Source organism: Phoxinus phoxinus (genome assembly GCF_949152265.1).
Source record: "Phoxinus phoxinus genome assembly, chromosome: 21".
NCBI lineage: Eukaryota > Metazoa > Chordata > Actinopteri > Cypriniformes > Leuciscidae > Phoxinus > Phoxinus phoxinus.
In genome coordinates, this window is record NC_136896.1 from 8,501,490 (window position 1) to 8,519,601 (window position 18,112).

Here is an 18,112-nt window from a genome sequence, read left to right on the forward strand (position 1 = left end):
TTGGGATGCTCAGTGCAAATTTGGTCCACTTTTATGCTGCTTTTTGCTCCTCATGTCTAAATTAGGAGAGTTTGCCATGAGCAGTATTTTAAAATGAGGATTTCTGCAGAATAGGGAAATGACACCTTGTGACTCTTGTATAATGAAGTATTAAGGTTTTCAACCTTGCAAATATGGCCCTTAACATTATACACATCATTAAGGTCAAATATACACTTAAAATTGACCATAAGTTGAGGAAACACAACAATGGTGTCGCACAAAATGGATTAAACATTAAGCACAGTAAACAATGAGGCGGTAATTGATTTATGCATGCCGCTGTGCATGCTGGGAAACAGTCCAGAATCCAGCACCGCAGAAATCACGAGGTCAAGTTGGTGATGTGGCACCTCGATTAACAAGAAAAATTAAAAATGTCTTCATGTCATGATTCGGGGTCGCTTTGGGAGTAACTGACTATAGCTGTCGCTAGGACACTGAAGGGAGGCTGGAATTCACCAACCACACGCCGACACGGCTTCTGACACTCACCTGCCAATCATCCTGGTGACTGACGGGCCAGCTGATGTCTGTGCCGCCACCCCCCGCCCCGAGCATAGACTAAGGCAGCCTGTGGCGAGTTTGAAGTAGCTGTCTGTTTCTCTGGAGTAAAAACACTGATGCTTATACACTGCAAAACGAGAGGCCGATCACAGCAGAGCGAGTGTATGAGCTTTATTTCAGTGTAATAGGTCTGCTAGATGGTTGTCTACACACACACACACTCACACTCACTCACTCACTCTCGTTGCCCTCCTGAAGGCCTATGCATTGTACTGCTTTGTGCAGGAACAGATGCATTGATATGGTAATAAGACAGAGAAGGTTTTTTTTATTAATGTAATGCTGGAATTCACAGCCCTGAAACCATTGGCACAGAATGGAAAAGGAGTAAGCAGAGACGGAGAGACCGAGACGAGGGAGAGCGAGGAAAAAAAGAACAAACAAAATTATGAGTGGGAGGTTGCTTTACCAGCACTTCTCTCAGATATTTCTCGGTTTGGCGTCAGATCCCAATTTTTCAAGCGTGCAGCGGGGAACCAAGCCCCTGCCTCTCCATTCATCAAAGCTTGAAAAGAAGGTCATTAGAGAGCCACAGAGAGGGAAGGCAAGCCCTCCGCTCGCCTCTGATCTCTCCTTTTCAACCTTCGTTCTTCTCTCCCCTCATGAATACCTCTCTGTTGTGATGGACAGGTCGGCTGGAGCGGGGGCGGGGCCGGGTCTGCTTACAGTGGAGGACTTGACTGGAGGCGGAGACAGGAAGAGGAAGAAGAGGAGGATGACCAGTAGCCCTTACCGCCATCTCACTAGCACACAGGTTCGTAAGCTAATCGCTTCTAAACTGCTGAAAAGAAAACGTATTTTTATGTTTTTGAAAATATCTCCTTAAAGTTTGCGGTTGTCATGTTGCTCAACAGTTTTTGTTTGTTTTCTGTCACATGGTTAAATACTTGTTATTGTTCTTGTAAAAAACATTCTTGATTGGTTGATTTTTTTGTTTGTTTTTTTGTCCGACGGTTAAATACATCACAATTCAGCATTCAAATAAATGCAAGAAAAAAGACCAGTAAATATCACAATTATGTCATTGTTGCAAGTTATATTTTGAATGCCAAACATTCTTGGTGTAAGTCAAATTATTTTTGAAACTTGAATTTTACATTTCTTTAATCAGTAAAGTGATTTCTTACTGGGTTTTTTAAAATGTCACCTTAAACTTTGCTGTTGAGTCATGACACTAAACACTGTTTTCTGTCAGTTGGTCAGTGTTTTGGTTCTCTCTCACATAGTTAAATACATGTATAAAATGGAAGACCCATCACAATAATTGGTTTTATTATTTTCCTCTCTTTGTTTCAGATGAAGGCTCACTGTAGGCCAAGAGGCAGGCCAAGACTGCTGAGCTCTAAGTTTAAGCAGAAAGCTTGCTCACAGCTGAAGCAGAAAGCCAAAGTAAAGCGTGGATCGAGACTGGTGAACCTATTGTGTCACAGAGAGACCAATACACAGAGTAATATTGCAGAACATCTGTCCCGAGAGCACAGTGGAAAAGAAAAACATACGCATTGTAACAAAACTGGAGAGAACAGTGACACAGGTAAACATTATACATACTAGACGTATGTGAGACACGACTTTTAATTGCATTCATTATTAGATTACTGTAGATTATTTAGAAATTTGAAGAACATTTGCTCTATCCCAGCAGGCAGTAGGACAGCAGTCCACCAGGGATCAGATGGGAAGCGGACTATGAGAAGAGGTGTGAGGTCAAAGGCCATCCTGAGCTCCTCACCCCTGCCAACCCAAACTCAGCAGCTGATGTGCGATACGGCAGTGACCGATAGCAAGCTAGAAGCTACCGAGAAGGGCATCTCTCCCTCCGACAGCAACACAGGTGAGTTATGGGCCGAGAGAGATGCATCCCAGCATGACGATCAGCGGACCCTCTCGTTTCCCTGCTCGACTGTCATGCCGTTAAAAAAAATTAACGATGCCTCCTCAGGCATGCATTGGGCAAAACCCGAGCTGTAATGCTAGCCTGCATCATGCTGCGTTCAGAATGCCACACCTATAGGGACACTCTCTCCAGCGCCCCAGTTCCGCTACATGTTTTAGTCCACGCTCCCTGCAAACACACCTCAGTAAGTGAACAAAGTGGAGATGAAATCATGGCAGTAATGAACGCTAATGTGAGCTACGCCTGCGGTCGAGCTAGGCGGTGTTGTTGCCGCTCTGTTAATTGCCCTGAAAGTTATCCTTTTCACATTTCACGAGCTTGCGAGAGTGTTGACGAGCGCCTTGTAAGTGACAAGTGTGTCAGCACTGTGTTGACACCCGACACTGCTTGCCACCGTGCCATCTCCGTTCTATGCGAGACACATAGCCCACAGACGGCATCTGCCAATACATATCTGTGACACCCAAGTATGCGAGTATGACTTTGTGTGCGTACGCTACCGCTCAAAAAAATTGGGAATCACAAAGACATTTGTATGTTTTTGTTAGAAATTCATATTCAAAAGCTTCAAAAATACAGTACAAAAAACAAAAACAGTGCGGCAGAAAGCATGAGATGAGTAACTTTATCTGAATATCTTAATAAACTGACAGCTAGAATGCATATGGTGTCAATTGCTGTTTCCATCCATGTTATGAAGACTTGTGTTATGAAATACAAATAGAAATGGAAGCTGTAGGTATTGGGAAAACTATGTTATCTTAGTCATTTCATTAGCTTTTAGTGTTAATAATTTTAGCACTTAACATATTTCAGTTAGTTGTGAAGGCAACATTTCTAATATTTGTTTAAGTTAAAAAAAATGGTTTTAATCTATTATTTATATTTTTTTCCGCTTAATTTTTTTATATTAGTTTTAGTTTTAAACAGTAACAGTACTGTGGGGAAATCACAGTGTCTCTTTAATCAAATTAAATAAATCACTTAAAAAACATTTTCTTACTGTATATTCGAGTGTAAGTTTCGGAGAATGTTATACATTTTATTTTCACCTAGGTGTTTCCATCCAGCAAATTGTGTGTGATGGTATCCCAAAATTCATTAGAAGGTTTGAAGAACAGATTTTTTTATTTATTTTTCATAGTGATTCCAAACTTGGAATGGTAATGTATGTGTGGCTATAAGCAGGAGTCAGATACTAGGGCAGACACGTGTGGGAAGCAAAGGTCTGGTGGTCAAACCTGTCAGTGACTAGACTATTCTGACTGCCACAGTTCCTGTGAACGTTGACAGTTACAGTCACAGTTGGCACCCATTTCATGAACTTCATCATGCTAAATATCGAACAAATCATACAAGTGAGAGGAATCGTCAGGCTGCATTCACATTCACCATGACCGATTCAGATGCCCGCTGTGAACTGTGGTCCAGTCAAGATGTCAATGCATTCAATCGATCCATCATTTTCACAGAGGAGGAAGATGACGGCATCTACGACAGCGAGGAAGGGGCAGAGGGCTTCAAGAATCTATCATCTAAAGAGCAACTGTCTGGAGTCGGCCGTCCTTTACAATGCTCCATCATGAAGCTTGAGGCCAATCAGAAAGCCAAGAACAAAACAGAAAGACAGGGATACGGTAAATGTTACATCCTTATTTAATTAGGCCGCAGGGATTGACAGATATCACCTTAGTTCACAAACACTCATCTTTCACTGTCACTCTTAAATTTCTTCTTTTTTTTTTTGTCTTCCCTCCAGGGTCTATGGATGTGTCCGTCACTAAAGAAGAGGTGAAGAGAAGGAAGGCCCCCTGTAGGCAAGCCCTGGTCAGTGCTGACCATAACCACTCAGAACTGGAGGAGGAAAGGAGATTGACTGGCTCTAAGTGGAGAGAGGGGTCAAGGCAGAACACCTTTGACCACACTAGGCTTCTCAAGACCTTGCCTACTCCACGAGAAATCACCACCAGGAAGAGTGCAGTGCTTTTTGGCAAGGTATCAGCTATGTTTTGTTGAAATACTTTGGTAAGTTAGCTACAAACAAGGCTCTAACGGTGCTAACATATCCCCTACGGCTGTTTCAGAGGAAAAGCTGTTGGTTAGAAGCACTGTCGTCTCAGTATGATGACATCACTTGGAGCAGACGAATCCGAAACAAGCAGGTATGAAATGGTTCCTCCCAGTTTCCATGAAAATTGGATGGCTAACATGGTCGCTTCCTAAATAAAATGTATACTGGTGACCAGGAATTCAAGGAACTATTGAGCTCATTTATTAGAGTTGTGCTGAACGTTGGTGTAATCTACCGAGGCTGCAGCGCCACACAGCGAATTAGCCCCTAGTGGCCTAGATCTGTCTGCCTTGCCCTCTTGGCACCCATAAAAAGTCATCCCTCCAAGAAGGATTGTGCAATTCTCGTGTGGTTTGTCCTGTCAGGGGCTCTCGTAAATCTACTCACAATAAAGATAAGATGGGATCCGCCTGCTAATTCACGGGCTGAATCATGCATTGTCTAAATAAAACAGTCAATAGTTTTGAAAGGATTTACACCGTAGGTGTCAAGGCTGTCACTGTCGGCACTTTGTGAGGTCATCAGTGAGGCATGCGAGGGGACTTTGCCTGCCTAATCAGAGGGCGGGGAGAATTCCCGCTTTGCTCAAAGAGTGCGATAGAGAACAAAGACACGCATCATTCTTCACCTGGGCCTCGCCCTAGAGAGACGCTTGTAAAATGAAAACCGAACAGCATCACCCCAAGTGACGAAACCTCCATCACATTAATATATGACAGCTTTTTTGAGCAATGTTAAGTACCAAGGGCTGTGCACAAGATTGGACCTGTTAAGGTGCGAGAGGTTATGATATATTTGTATGGGAGTTTGAATGAATGTTGGAGCCCTGAATCACTCTCTCCGGGGCCATTAGGGGTGTGTGAGTATGTGTGTGAGACTCACATGCCGTTTCGTGACTGTTAGCAGGCTAAGGGGCGAGCAGTCAGTCGTTTGCTGGAGAGCTTTGCTGCCGATGAGGGATTCCGGATGGATGACGACAGCAGCTTCTCAGAGGGAGAGGAAGATGAAGAGGAAGAGGAGGAGGAACCAGAGCCGATGGGCAGTGCATTACCGGGTAAGAAATGTACAAACAGATAATGCTGTTATACTCCTGCATGTGGTAAAAGGAGAATGACCTCTCACTTGAATCTGTCTGTCACAACCAGCCCTGCCCAACTGCATTCTCACCAAAGAAATCCTGAAGGATGGACTGAAAGTGTTAATCTCAAAAGAGGACGAGTTACTGTACGCTGCCTATGTACATACACTGGACCTGCCTGATATGTAAGACATCAACCCTGTATTTTCAACATAAAAAACATGGATGGGGGGATAGTTAGGGATGGATCAGATGGATGGAACGATTGAATGATAGATGTATAGATAGATGAATAGATACATGGGTAGATGGATAATTACAGTTCATAATTTTTGTCTCTTCAGCTACAGTGTTGTCGTTGAGGGAGAGCGTGGAAACAGGCAGAGGATCTACTCTCTGGAGCAGCTGCTTCAGGAAGCGGTGAGACCCTTTAAAAAGCTTCTTCAGGGGGACTCATTCCCCCAAAGACTCTCTCCATACAGGCCTCGGACTGAACCAGCCCTTCAGGCCACCCTCACAGGCTCTCACAGACCCCTTGTTCTCCCCCAGAGCCCCATCAGCTCAAGGCTGGATCCATCCCAGCTCTGACTTTCTCTGCTAAAGCAGTTAGGAACATAGCATCTGGGGTTGTGTGTGTGTGTGTGTGTGAGTGTGTTCCGATAAGCAGTTACTTAGCCATGAAGCGTGTAAACTGCTATGATCTGTGTGTGAAGGACTCCAAACCAACTCTAGGCATTCTTTTGCATTTACGTCTTTTATTGCTCATTTCTTATCTCATTGAGCACAAATTCATCAGTAAAGGAACATTTCAGCATCTGGTTGTGATAGAGGAGGGTAGACAACCCTAGGAACTCTTATATCGCTAATATAGCCTGGTTGTTGTTTTTTTAAGCAGTACTCTTAGCTTAGCTGCTCTTAATGCGGTCCAGCAGTCCACTACATTCCTGCATATACAGTTTCACATTGTGACTGTATATAACTGTTCCTGGTTAGTTCTGCGTGGCCCCTCAGGAGGACGTACAGAATAGCATGTTTTATCCCTTTTTTATTTATTTATCTTATTTAGGAACATCTTTGGGGCTGAACTGCGGGTTGCACTTACACGCATAGTTTATCTAAGCCGACGGGGAAAAAGGGAGCTGATTACACACCGTAAACCAACAGCTCTTTGTCAGCATGCATTCATTTGAATACATTACATGCGTTACTTCTCTCATTCATCTCTCTCAGTATCATGGGCTGGAAGAAAAGTGTCTCGCTGCCTAGGGACCACCTATCGCAAGCTCTACCCGACCGTCCCCAGTCTCCCTCAAAGACATATTAATGAGCATGCTCTATGCAACTCTCAAATTCTGTACAGTACACAAAACATCTGACGATATCTCTTCTTGATACAATCCACAAGCTGCAACACAAAAAGCTCTTGATTGTTCACAAAATGCAAAACAAAGAGAGGAGGTTGTCATTTGTGTCAGTGTTGGATGCGATTGTGCATAGTTGTGGGAGAGATAAAGCTGGGAGAATAGAAAGACAGAGAGAGCGAGCACTATATTCTCTCTGAAGGCTAGCACAGTAAAGGCTTTGACATTGAACGCTACACTCTACTCCAACAAATTGGACTCACCCATAAGCCTGCAGCATTGTTCCTGTGTATATTTGTGTATCAGCTTTACTGGAACTAGTGTGGAATTAAAAAGCGAACACAGCTCAGGTTTACATAAACTTAAGTCAACATGAAAGAATGCGATCCTTAATGCAAACTAAAAAAAAAACAAATTCTGGCTCCATTTTGGTGTATACTTAGTAAAGATGAAAAAGCTGAATTTAAGAAATATATTTATATATCAAGTGTAATTTCTCTCATCAGATTGCACCCATGTTTCCTACACCATTTTCTCTGGACTTGTAGGTGGAGTGGGTCATTTCTACACCAAACGAATTGCGAATTGGTTGGATAAACACATAGTCATGCCCCAGACACATGCCATTGGTTGAAACAACATTGCCATATTGGACTAGATGGACTAGATAATAAAAAAATAAAAAATAGCAGTATATTGCTAGAAACTACCTATGCCTTTTTTTTTTAAGTCAGATTTTATGGAGACACTGCTAGCCACTAGCATTAGCCCCCCGTTTCAGTGATGCCTCCTCTTTCCTGTGCTGACTTCTTATCAGTTGTTTTGCTTCCAACACCATTGCCTGAATAGTGCATATCCTGGCCAAAAACTCCTCGGCTCCCCGTTTGCTCTGTCTGTCAAAAGGGCTGTATCTACAGCAGACCCGTTTGAACTGGTCCTAAAAGAGCCCTCAGTGCATGTGCTCTGTGTAGTGGGAGGGGAGCTGGCAGCCTCACTATAAAGTCATCGATTTAGGCCTTTTTCACCTCTCTGCTCTTTTATTCCATTATTTCAAAGCAGACTCTCCATGCAGCTATGCTGATTTTCTCTCTTTGTATTCTCGTTGAGACCAAAGAGACCAAAATCAACAAACAGCGTTTCTTGAGAAAGGTATACCCATGGTTGTAATTGCCTTAAGGGAAGGCCTCAAAGATATCCATGCTTTTTGCAAAGTAGATGTCTCATATTCTTTATGTGTGTCTTTTAACTAAATCAGCTTGTTATGCTTGATAAGCTGCATGTCTGCCAGATATGTAGGTTAATTTTTAAAGTCATCCATGTGTTTCAGGTTTTAGATGTGCAGCCGGAGACAGTGGAAACTCTGACGGCTGGAACAAGAGTGTGCGCTTACTGGAGTGAACGCTCGCGCTGTCTGTATCCCGGATATGTCCGTAGAGGTGAGATCATTCTCTCTCTCTCTCTCTCTCTCTCTCTCTCTCTCTCTCTCTCTCTCTCTCACACACACTCTCACACACACACACACACGATTTTATACTGTACAAACTGTATATTTAATTCCACTACACTAACCTTACCCCTAAACCTACCCATCACAGAAAACTTTCTGCATTTTTACATTTTCAAAAAACATAATTTAGTATGATTTATAAGCTGATTTCCTGAAAGCTTTTTATTTAAAAAATCATTAGCATTGGTAGTCATTTTAGCAATTGTTCAAACACAAATACAATCATATGCATTCTGTTTAACGCTGTACATGTGTGTCTTCCACAGGAGGTCCAGGTGAGGAACAGAAGGAGGGCAGTGTCATGGTAGAGTTTGACGATGGAGACCGGGGATGGATTTCTCTTTCAAGCATTCGTCTGCTTCCGCCAGGCTACCAAATCCACTGTATGTTTCTGCAGATAAATACATTTCATCTCCAATACAAACAAAGAGTCTCACGTTAACAATGTTAGACAGTGTGCCAAGTTTCCGTGCTTGTCATTAAGTCTGTGGCATTGTTGATGTACTGCAGGTGCAGAGCCATCACCAGCTCACCTGGTCTCACCTAGGTGCCGCAGGAGGAAGACCTCCACTCAAGAGAAGATAACTCGGCAGGCTGATGTGTCCTCAGAGCATTCCGCTAACACAGAGCCCAGGAAGAATGTTGTTAAAGCCAAGCCAGGTGCGTGATGATGTCCACATTCTCATGGCTTTCCAAGTTCCAAATTGATTGGATTAAAATAATTTTGGGTTACATTACACGTTTTAAAATCAATGCTTTTTGCATCATCTAAGACACCCCAGGTGTTACAGTACGTTTAACCTGCAACAAAGAGGTAAAACGTGTTTTCAAAGAGACATATCTATCAAACAAGATTCCACTACAGGTTTTCATGACTTTTTGGGTAGATGTTTCTCAATCTGTTTGTCCCGGCCTAAGGACATGCTTCACTACCTTTCCTGGTTCTTGTTCCAGGAACTGACGCACCCACCAAAAGGTTTATTTAATGTTTGTCAAGAGCCTTAAAAGTATTATCGGATGTAAAGTAGAAACATCCGTTTTAATACGGAAGAAGAAAGCATTTGCCTTCATTACTTTAAATTACCCTGTGCAATTAAGACATCAGCACTGATGAAATCAGGGTTCGGTTGACTAATGGAATGAAATGTGTTTAACTGAACAAATGGATGAGGGAAACTGGCGTCAAGGTTGAACTCTGCTTAACTATAGAGTCTGACTTAAAGCCCTGAACTACCGGTCCAACAGCTCCAATTCAGCAGATGTTATCAATAGTACAACAAACAACATGGAGTCATAAGATGTTTTCCGCTGTCAGGCATATTTGTTTGTATCTGTTTTCTCTGAGGGGCTGAAGGTAGTATCATAGCAAGTGGAGCTTGGAAAATGCAAATAAGTTAACATTGATGGTAGGGTTGTTTTCCAACTTCCCCATAGCAATACCTTTGTTTATCTTCCTCAACAGGAAGGCCAAAATCTGTCAATGCATCCTCAAAGAGCTGTGTGTCTGTGAATGTGACTGGAACCGCTTCCCCTCTTCTTGGCTGGCCAGTTGCCACCATGTCCAGGAGGAAACCCTCCATGGATTTGTTCCAGTTTAACGGGTTAACGAAGAAAGCTCTGAGAGGAAAAGAGTCAGACATGTTCCCCTTACTTAGCTCCACCATGACCACTCCAGCCAAAGGCATCTTCAGCACTTCCTTTGAGGTGGACTCCTTCAGCAGCATTGCTAATGGTTGCACTTCCTTTGGAAATCAGCAGTTGGCAACAGGTCTGCCTCTTAGTCACAAGGGCGTCTCTGGTTTACGGGGTAGAAAGATAGGAGACAGGAAGGAATTTCTTGTCAAACTGGACCATGAAGGGGTAACGTCCCCCAAGACTAAGAATGGAAAAGCATTGTTGCTTCTTGGTAACCCAGAGGTACAAAGAGGTGGACGAATGGAAAAGGGCTTTGGAGCCAAAGGAATAGGAGAACTGACCTCGACAATGGGCTACTCCCAGTCCGTTCTTCTTGTCAAAGATGCCAAAAGGAACAGTTGCCATATTCTCAAAGGTTCATCAGACATGCGTAAGCACCCTCAGGGTCTTGGGCTTAGTGAATATGCAGATTATGGGGCAAACTGCCACAGCGACTGCCTAAGCTCCTATTCAGATATGGATGAAGATGAAGACGAGGATGAAGATGTCAGAAGGGCAGACATGCGCACCACTGGACGCTTTCTGTCTCGTCTTTCTGTTTCGTCGTCGTCCTCAGGGTCCTCCAGCGCATCTAGTTCGGGCTCGTTGTCCAGCTCTAGCATCTGCTCGTCTGACAATGACTCGTCTTACAGTTCAGATGAAGAAGAGGCATCACGGCTTCTGCTTCAGGGTTGCCTTTCTTCTCATCACACATTGCTTCAACAACAGCAGCATCCTGAACCTCCCACCGCCCCACCACGACATACTTTCGGAGCCAAAACTATAACTATCCCTAATTCAAAGACTGCTGTCAATAGTAGTACAGGAAAACCTCCAAGGAGAAAGGATATTGCCAACAACTCTTCCTCTGTAGTACAGTCCAAATCTTCCAAAGACTTCCCTAAAAAACAGAAGTTACCATCTTCAGAGGGTCCACCAAACTCATCCTCGTTCATGCCAGGACGGCAGCTGTGGAGGTGGTCTGGTAACCCAACTCAGGTAATTTCCTGTTCTGATGTTTCTGTTTTAATCCCAATCCAAAATGGTTTTAGTTGGGGAAAATGTCCCTTAAACTTTACTTTCTTGTCATCAGAGACGGGGTTTGAAAGGAAAAGCCCGAAAGCTCTTCTACAAGGCCATCGTTCGAGGAAAAGACACCGTCAGAGTTGGAGACTGTGCAGTTTTCCTCTCTGCTGGTCGACCCCACCTCCCCTTCATTGGGCGCATTGAGAGTCTATGGGAATCCTGGTCCAGCAACATGGTAGTCAAAGTAAAGTGGTTCTACCACCCTGAGGAGACCAAGCTTGGAAAAAGGCACCGCGATGGGAAGGTACAGTAGTGACCAGAAGTCTTGTTTGGTTTTGATTGACTTAAGGTAGACTTTTCAGACCTAAAACTTATTTTCCTCTCTCTTCACAGCATGCCCTTTACCAAAGTTCCCATGAGGACGAAAATGACGTCCAAACCATCTCCCATAAGTGCCAGGTGGTAAGCAGAGCTGAATATGAGCGTCTGAGCCATATCAGGAAACCAAACAGCAACAGTCAAGATCTATACTACCTGGCTGGAACTTACGACCCCACCAGTGGCCAGCTGGTGACGGCAGAGGGAGAGTCGATCATCTGCTAACGTTTGAAAATGGCTGAATGCACTACTGAAATCGTGAGATACAAGAAATGGCTGACAATCAGGCCAGTCTTATTCAAGATACAAAACTAGCATGATGTGAAAAGTGAGTTTAACCCACAGCCATGGGTTTCTGCAGCCACTTTTATCTCCACTCTTAGAGTAACAGTATATTATCAAATGGATTGTGGGGAGGACAAATCGTGGTGATCACTCTATGAAGGCTCCACAGACATGGAATATTTTTGTATCTATTAATGAAAAAGGCACTGGATTTTTTCTGAGTAGGATATTTAGACTGACAGACATGGATCGGAGGTGAAAAACACTGACTATAATTTTGGATTTGCGGAAAGTTCTTTTGGAAAGCTCTTCACTGGTTAATCAAGTCAAACTGATGTCACCAGGACTTTTAAATATCCCAGCAGGACCAAATACACTGTTATTTTGAGCTGTGGTATGATCTGTCTGTTTGTGTTTGCGTGAGAGGAGGTGTGAATGAGAGGGTAATTTTTTGCTTTATGCAAATATGTGAACAACCATGTGTGTATGTAGAGATCAGCCACAAAGAAAACAAAAACAAAAAAAAACAGGAATGGGTGTTAACCTGGAGATTAGAGGCCTAACTGGTGTTCTAAATTGAATGATGCTCTCACATGTGTACAGTCTAATAACCTCTTTTGACAATACCAGGGATTTTTTATTGTTCTTTTCTCATTCTTTTTGGCGCTAATGATTATGTCAATATATTAATAAGTCCGTTTATGAGCAAACAAAAAACACAGACAAAAACAAAAGGAATGATTTTTCCAGTCAAGCCATACACTTCTGTACCTCTTGCTTATCTTCTCATTCAGGTGTATAGTTGTACAATTGATTTATTTGATGTGTGTACATATATAAATATATAAATATATATTAAAAACAACAAATGTAAATATAATATAAATGAAGAGAGAGCTCTATTCCTCTTTATTGCTCTTGATTGTGTTATTTTTTTAAATGAAATATGTTTGTTTGGGAGGTTTGTTTTGGGGACAGGCATGTTTAAGGCGACCTTAGTTACTGAATAATTACTTCACTGTTGTATAGGAGGGAACGGAGGGTTGGGAGACAGTCGAAACGATGCAGTCCAGTCAGAGGAAACAGGCTGTCTGTGTTCACTTCATTACTATCTTTCATCTTTCTTTTGGAGTTTGATTTTGGCTTTGAAAGAATTGTGTGTTTCTATTGCATTTCATTGTCTTTGTGTGATCTAATTGGTAACAATTGAAGCAAAAAGTCAAAAGTGCCAGGTCCATATAGCATATTTGGAGGTTTTTTTTTACTGTCCGGAAATTCATTTTAAAACACTGACTGAAGGAATCTGGCCTCCAAAATGACAAACCAAAGTATGTCCTTGGAACTACTATACTTCCAACTGCAATAAATATATAGACTGAATCATAAACAAGGGGCACTTGCAATGATTTTGCCTGATGTACTTTAAATGACGGACAACTAATTTTGCAGATAGCTTTCCAAATGCTTTTGTGTTTGAAAACAGCTGAAATGTTCTTACAATGTTTCAGCAAAGTTGTAGCAAAGTGTTGGCCAAGGATTTTTTTTTTTTTTGGTCTGCAAAGAATGGGTATAGACATGCAAACAAAGCGTGAACAGACGCTTCCAGCACTTGAAGCCTCCTGCTGTCCTATGTCACGTGATCATGAAGGACAATCATAACCTGTAAGTGATGGCAGTTTAAAACAGATCTAATCTAAAATATTTCCTCTTGTCACTTTTTTCTTCCTGCTTTGCCAAAAATCGTTCTGTTTGTTTTATCCATTGTCAATGTTGTACTCTTATTTGTTTAATATGCAAGCCTGTACAGATTGTTCCGTGTTGGAATTGTGAAAAAGGTGACAGATATGCCTTTCAATCCTAAAGGATGACTTACTTTTTTAATGACATTGTTGCTGTTACACTGCAGAAGCTAAAGCTTTAAGAAATCTGATGTGAAAATTAATGTAATGTCACTTTCTGGGTCTATAAAAAATTAGAAAAAAAAAAAGAAAATGATATTTTTGTAAACAAACACTGGATTCAACGCTTGATATGATGGCACTGGCACCACCAGCGTGCCAGGAAGTTGGCCAAGCCTCAAAGGAAATAGAATCATTGTGTAACCTGAATTTGAGACCCACTTGGAACTGATTTTTACGGTGGATGTTCTTTTTGACCTTGTGGCGAATATAACTCTAAGATATTTCCACTGTTAAAACGTTATTTATCTTAATTTTATTGCATTCGTGTTGCATTTAATTAAAAAAAAATCTAAATGGCCATGCCTCCGTGTGTTTTATTCAAGGGTGTTTGATATTGTGAAAACATTGATTTACCTGATTGTATATGTTAAATTGGTCTTAAATTGATTTACACCAGTAACTTGATAGACTGTCGGCAAACAGCAAATAATGTTAAAAATTATGTTTTGAAAAGTCATCCAGAGTATTGACAAATCTAATGTTGTTCAGTTTCAGCTGGTTATGTTGCCTTCATGTGCCATCGGAATTATTGGAACTACGAGTTTCCTTGTTGAAACTCGACACACGAACGCCTTCTCAAGTTGTATACCACTGGGAAGTTCGGAGATGATAATAATTCCCAAGTTGGGTGAGCCATAAACTTTAAACATGGCGAAGATTTCTACGATTGCTGCTGTGACTGGTATTCTTTATTTGTTTTTCCCACAACAGCTGCATTGCCTTGTCTTATCATTAAAGCTGTGCATATTTACATATACAGTATGAATAATCATTTAAAGCGTATTATATGTTTTATACACTGCAAAAATAGCCTCTATTTATGCCTGATATTTTATGCTACTGTTTAACATTGGCATTATTGTCATGAAAAATACAAATGAATCACGTTATTTACACATAATTGTATTTTTTGGTGGAAAGGGGGTTAATTACAACAGGCTTAAAATGTACTTTATGCAAAATATAATTTATTTGTATCTTTTGGTGAAAAAACATTTTTGTTGATTTACTGATCTACACTTATTAAACAGGCTCTCTGTAGCACCCGTTAAGCAAATAACTTCTTATTTATATAATATTTGAGTTGGCTATATGGTTTTCTGGAGATTTAAAAAGGTCTTGATGGTCAGGCGGGTTCTTCTGATCAGTATATTGATTTCTAGAGAAATTAAGCCTTTCTGGATTCTTTGAAGCACCTGTAGATGGTTTTCAAAAGAACCACTTAAAAAGTTTTCATGGCATCAGACAATATAATCATTTTGACAGCTTTAAAAAAAAAAAAAAAAAAGTTTGTGTAATGTAATTGAATTATGCACACCTTCACACTGCAGGAAGAATATGGTTTCTGCACACAGTTAAATGTAAAACCAGCGAAGTGACTGGATTAGAAGATTGTTCTGTATCCTGTGTGTGATTTACATTCATAATAACTCTTTATTTTGAAATTACTTTTTCCTAAGCACATTAATATTCAAAACGTTATTCTGTAACGATTCCTTTTTTTATGCTGTTTCATGTCTAAATGTATTTCCAGAAAGTGTTATCTTATGAGTTAAGAAGTCCGCAATAAAAAAAACATGCCTAATTTAAAAAATTTTATATATACAATAATAAAGATTTTAAATGTTGTTAAAAGACATCTCATTCTCAGCAAGGCTGCTTTTATTTGATCAAAAATACAGTAAAAACAGTAATATTGTGAAATATTATTGCAACTTAAAAGAATGGAATTGTTAATATATTTAAACTTCTGTGCTAAACTGAATTTTCAGCATCATTACTGTGTCATTTGCAGTCTTTAGTGTCATGAATCGATCCTTCAGAAAGCATTCTAATGATTTTGTACTAAAGAAACATGTATCAGTGTTTAAAATAATTTTTGCTTTTTAATATTTTTGTGTAAACTGTAATGCACTACTATTCAAAAGTTTGAAATAAGTAAGTTTTTTTTAAAAAGACAGGTAGTGTGTATTATTATTTATTTTTTGTGTAATCAGTAGTGGTATTTTTTTTAACCATCTGGAATCTCTTAACCTTTATTTCCCAGTCAAGGTTTCCCTGTTTGCCATGCCACCTACTATAGTTGAGAGAGGAAGGTTTGGGATGCTTGTGACTGCATTGGTACTAGAGGGTGAGGCTGACCAGAAGAACCGGAGTTAATGATCTCGCATCAGTCATACCCGGAGCCGGAGGCCCATCATGCATCAGGCGCATGTGACCACTGGGGGAGGAATTTTTTATTAGTGTGTGTGCTATAAAGGCAGTTTACTTTTACACAATCTTTTGGGCAACACTGCAGGATTCGATCGTGATGTTCGGCTGCCTGACACGAAAACTGACAAAAATAAACAAATACTATGCGTTTGCTAACTGTATCAGACGTGGACAGCTATTCCAGCAACTCACTGAACCTGAAACTTGAAAACCTGAAAGAGCAGAAGCCAGACCATGTCAATGCCACAGTGTGTTTTTCTGAGAGAAGGCAAATATCTACACCTCATAAATGTCCTGCCCGCGGCGTGACCTCTCCTGGCCCGCCTGCTGAGTGGCTCTCAGGAGGACGAGAGGAGAGTGTGTGGGGCGGGTGGGGTGGGCATTCTGAATGAGGTGCTGCTGGTGAGACGGAGAGCGCACACAGACCCCTCCTATGGTGGGGTTGGTTTGAAGGTCCGAGAGCTCATCCATCATGCAGTGTCATGCTGCTCAGGGGTCCCAAACCTGTCGGTGTGTGAAAGGCCCGAGCAGAGAGCGGACATGCACAGAGATAGAGGGAGAATGTGTGTGAGAGAGACAGTCTAACTTGCTACTGCTTCAGCAGTACAAATTCACCATACTTTTCCATGCTAGTGAAGTATTGATAGAAAGAAAGACTGCTAAACAATGAAATAGTGTCATTTTTTTTCAGTCTGTGTTAGGCTCACACCATGCGTCTGCACACTTAGTGGACAATAAAATGGGTTTCAAAAAATCAACCAATAAACTTCGAGGTCAAGATATCATAGAGAAAAAGACTTGTAGAAAGTGTAAAAATCTATTTTTTTATTTTCCAGTTGAACTAGTATTGTTATTTAAGGCTGCTATTTGCTATTCCGTTTCTTTTCTTATTGTATGTATAGCACCAAATTTAGCCAAATATAAGCCTATTCTAAGAATTATTTTAGCAATACAATACAAATACATTTGATAAGCCAATAAAGCAGAGAGCACATTAAAACATCATAGCTCAAAAGTACTTTTTAAACATTGTTTTACATACATATCGTCAAAACATAATACAATAAACAATAAAATAAGTGATGGAAAAATAAAATGTTTACATGTAAAGGTAATAAAAAGAATGACAAAAAGTAAAAAATAAATAAAAATATAATTATATACAAAATATTAAAATCACACCCCTGTCCTCAAATTTAATTGGCCGAGAGGCCTTCTGAGAGTTCAACAGCTCAGTGACCTTTCACTGTATTCTCTGGTATTACTCCGCTTGTTTGTGTTGAACGACATGGCGTTCTAGAATCTAGAGATTATTGCTGCGACCCATTTTTCGGGCTGAGCAAGAAGCGTCTTTTGATATCCGGAGCGTTTGTTATTTCTCTTGCGAACAGACGCAACAAGAAGTTGTGTGGTTTTATCTGCAGCTTGAAAGCCAAAGAGCGTCGGCGTTGGAAAGCCGGAGTGGATCTTTATAGGAATAATTACAGAATGCTTTGGGGCCTGGGACAAGTTTATGTTGCTCCGCTCCATGGACAGCTCCAGGCCGGAGTTTAGTCTGGACGTTGCTTGGGGACTATCAAAGCTTTTGACTTTGGCCTAATATGGAACTATTTTCGTTGGAGATGAAATACCAACTGAGTCACTTCAGAAACGTAAGTTACTCAATATAATATTCTTGTTTACAGAGCTGTTGTATAAAATAACTATCACAACGAAATGGTGCTGTTGTATTGAATATCAGAATTGTCAGATGTAGGCTATCAGAAATAGCCTACATCGTACAAAAGTAGGCCTATTTGGGGTCAGTCAGAATGATTTTTTAAAGGCAAGGACACATTTAAGTTACAGTAAAGACATGTATAATGTTAAAAAAGATTTCTATTTCAAATTAGTTTTTTTTTTTTTTTTTTCTATTCATCAAAGATGTTTTCAACATAGGATAATGATGATATGATAATAAATGTTTCATGAGAACTAAAGCAGCATATTAGATTAATTTCTGAAGCATCATGTGCTGGAGAAATGGCTCAGAGTCAGCTTTGTTAGAAGAATAA

General features: G+C 40.8%; 1 protein-coding gene across 5 annotated transcripts in view; it reads left to right on the forward strand.

Annotated features, from left to right (window-relative positions):
• The window catches only part of bahcc1b (BAH domain and coiled-coil containing 1b), a 92,958-nt gene extending 80,368 nt beyond the window's left edge, over positions 1-12,590 (forward strand). For 2 of the 5 annotated variants that reach the window (XM_079594526.1, XM_079594527.1), the window contains exons 15-29: positions 1,237-1,360; positions 1,903-2,140; positions 2,249-2,440; positions 3,976-4,140; positions 4,263-4,498; positions 4,588-4,665; positions 5,478-5,628; positions 5,720-5,837; positions 5,997-6,072; positions 8,341-8,449; positions 8,787-8,903; positions 9,031-9,180; positions 9,983-11,193; positions 11,288-11,524; positions 11,614-12,590. In XM_079594526.1, the coding sequence (XP_079450652.1) occupies positions 1,237-1,360; positions 1,903-2,140; positions 2,249-2,440; positions 3,976-4,140; positions 4,263-4,498; positions 4,588-4,665; positions 5,478-5,628; positions 5,720-5,837; positions 5,997-6,072; positions 8,341-8,449; positions 8,787-8,903; positions 9,031-9,180; positions 9,983-11,193; positions 11,288-11,524; positions 11,614-11,823 (3,412 nt within the window). In that variant the 3' untranslated portion in view covers positions 11,824-12,590. The remainder of the gene's footprint in view (positions 1-1,236; positions 1,361-1,902; positions 2,141-2,248; positions 2,441-3,975; positions 4,141-4,262; positions 4,499-4,587; positions 4,666-5,477; positions 5,629-5,719; positions 5,838-5,996; positions 6,073-8,340; positions 8,450-8,786; positions 8,904-9,030; positions 9,181-9,982; positions 11,194-11,287; positions 11,525-11,613) is intronic. The other 3 variants (XM_079594528.1, XM_079594529.1, XM_079594530.1) reach the window with 3 other exon arrangements.
• Positions 12,591-18,112: the final 5,522 nt, after the last annotated feature.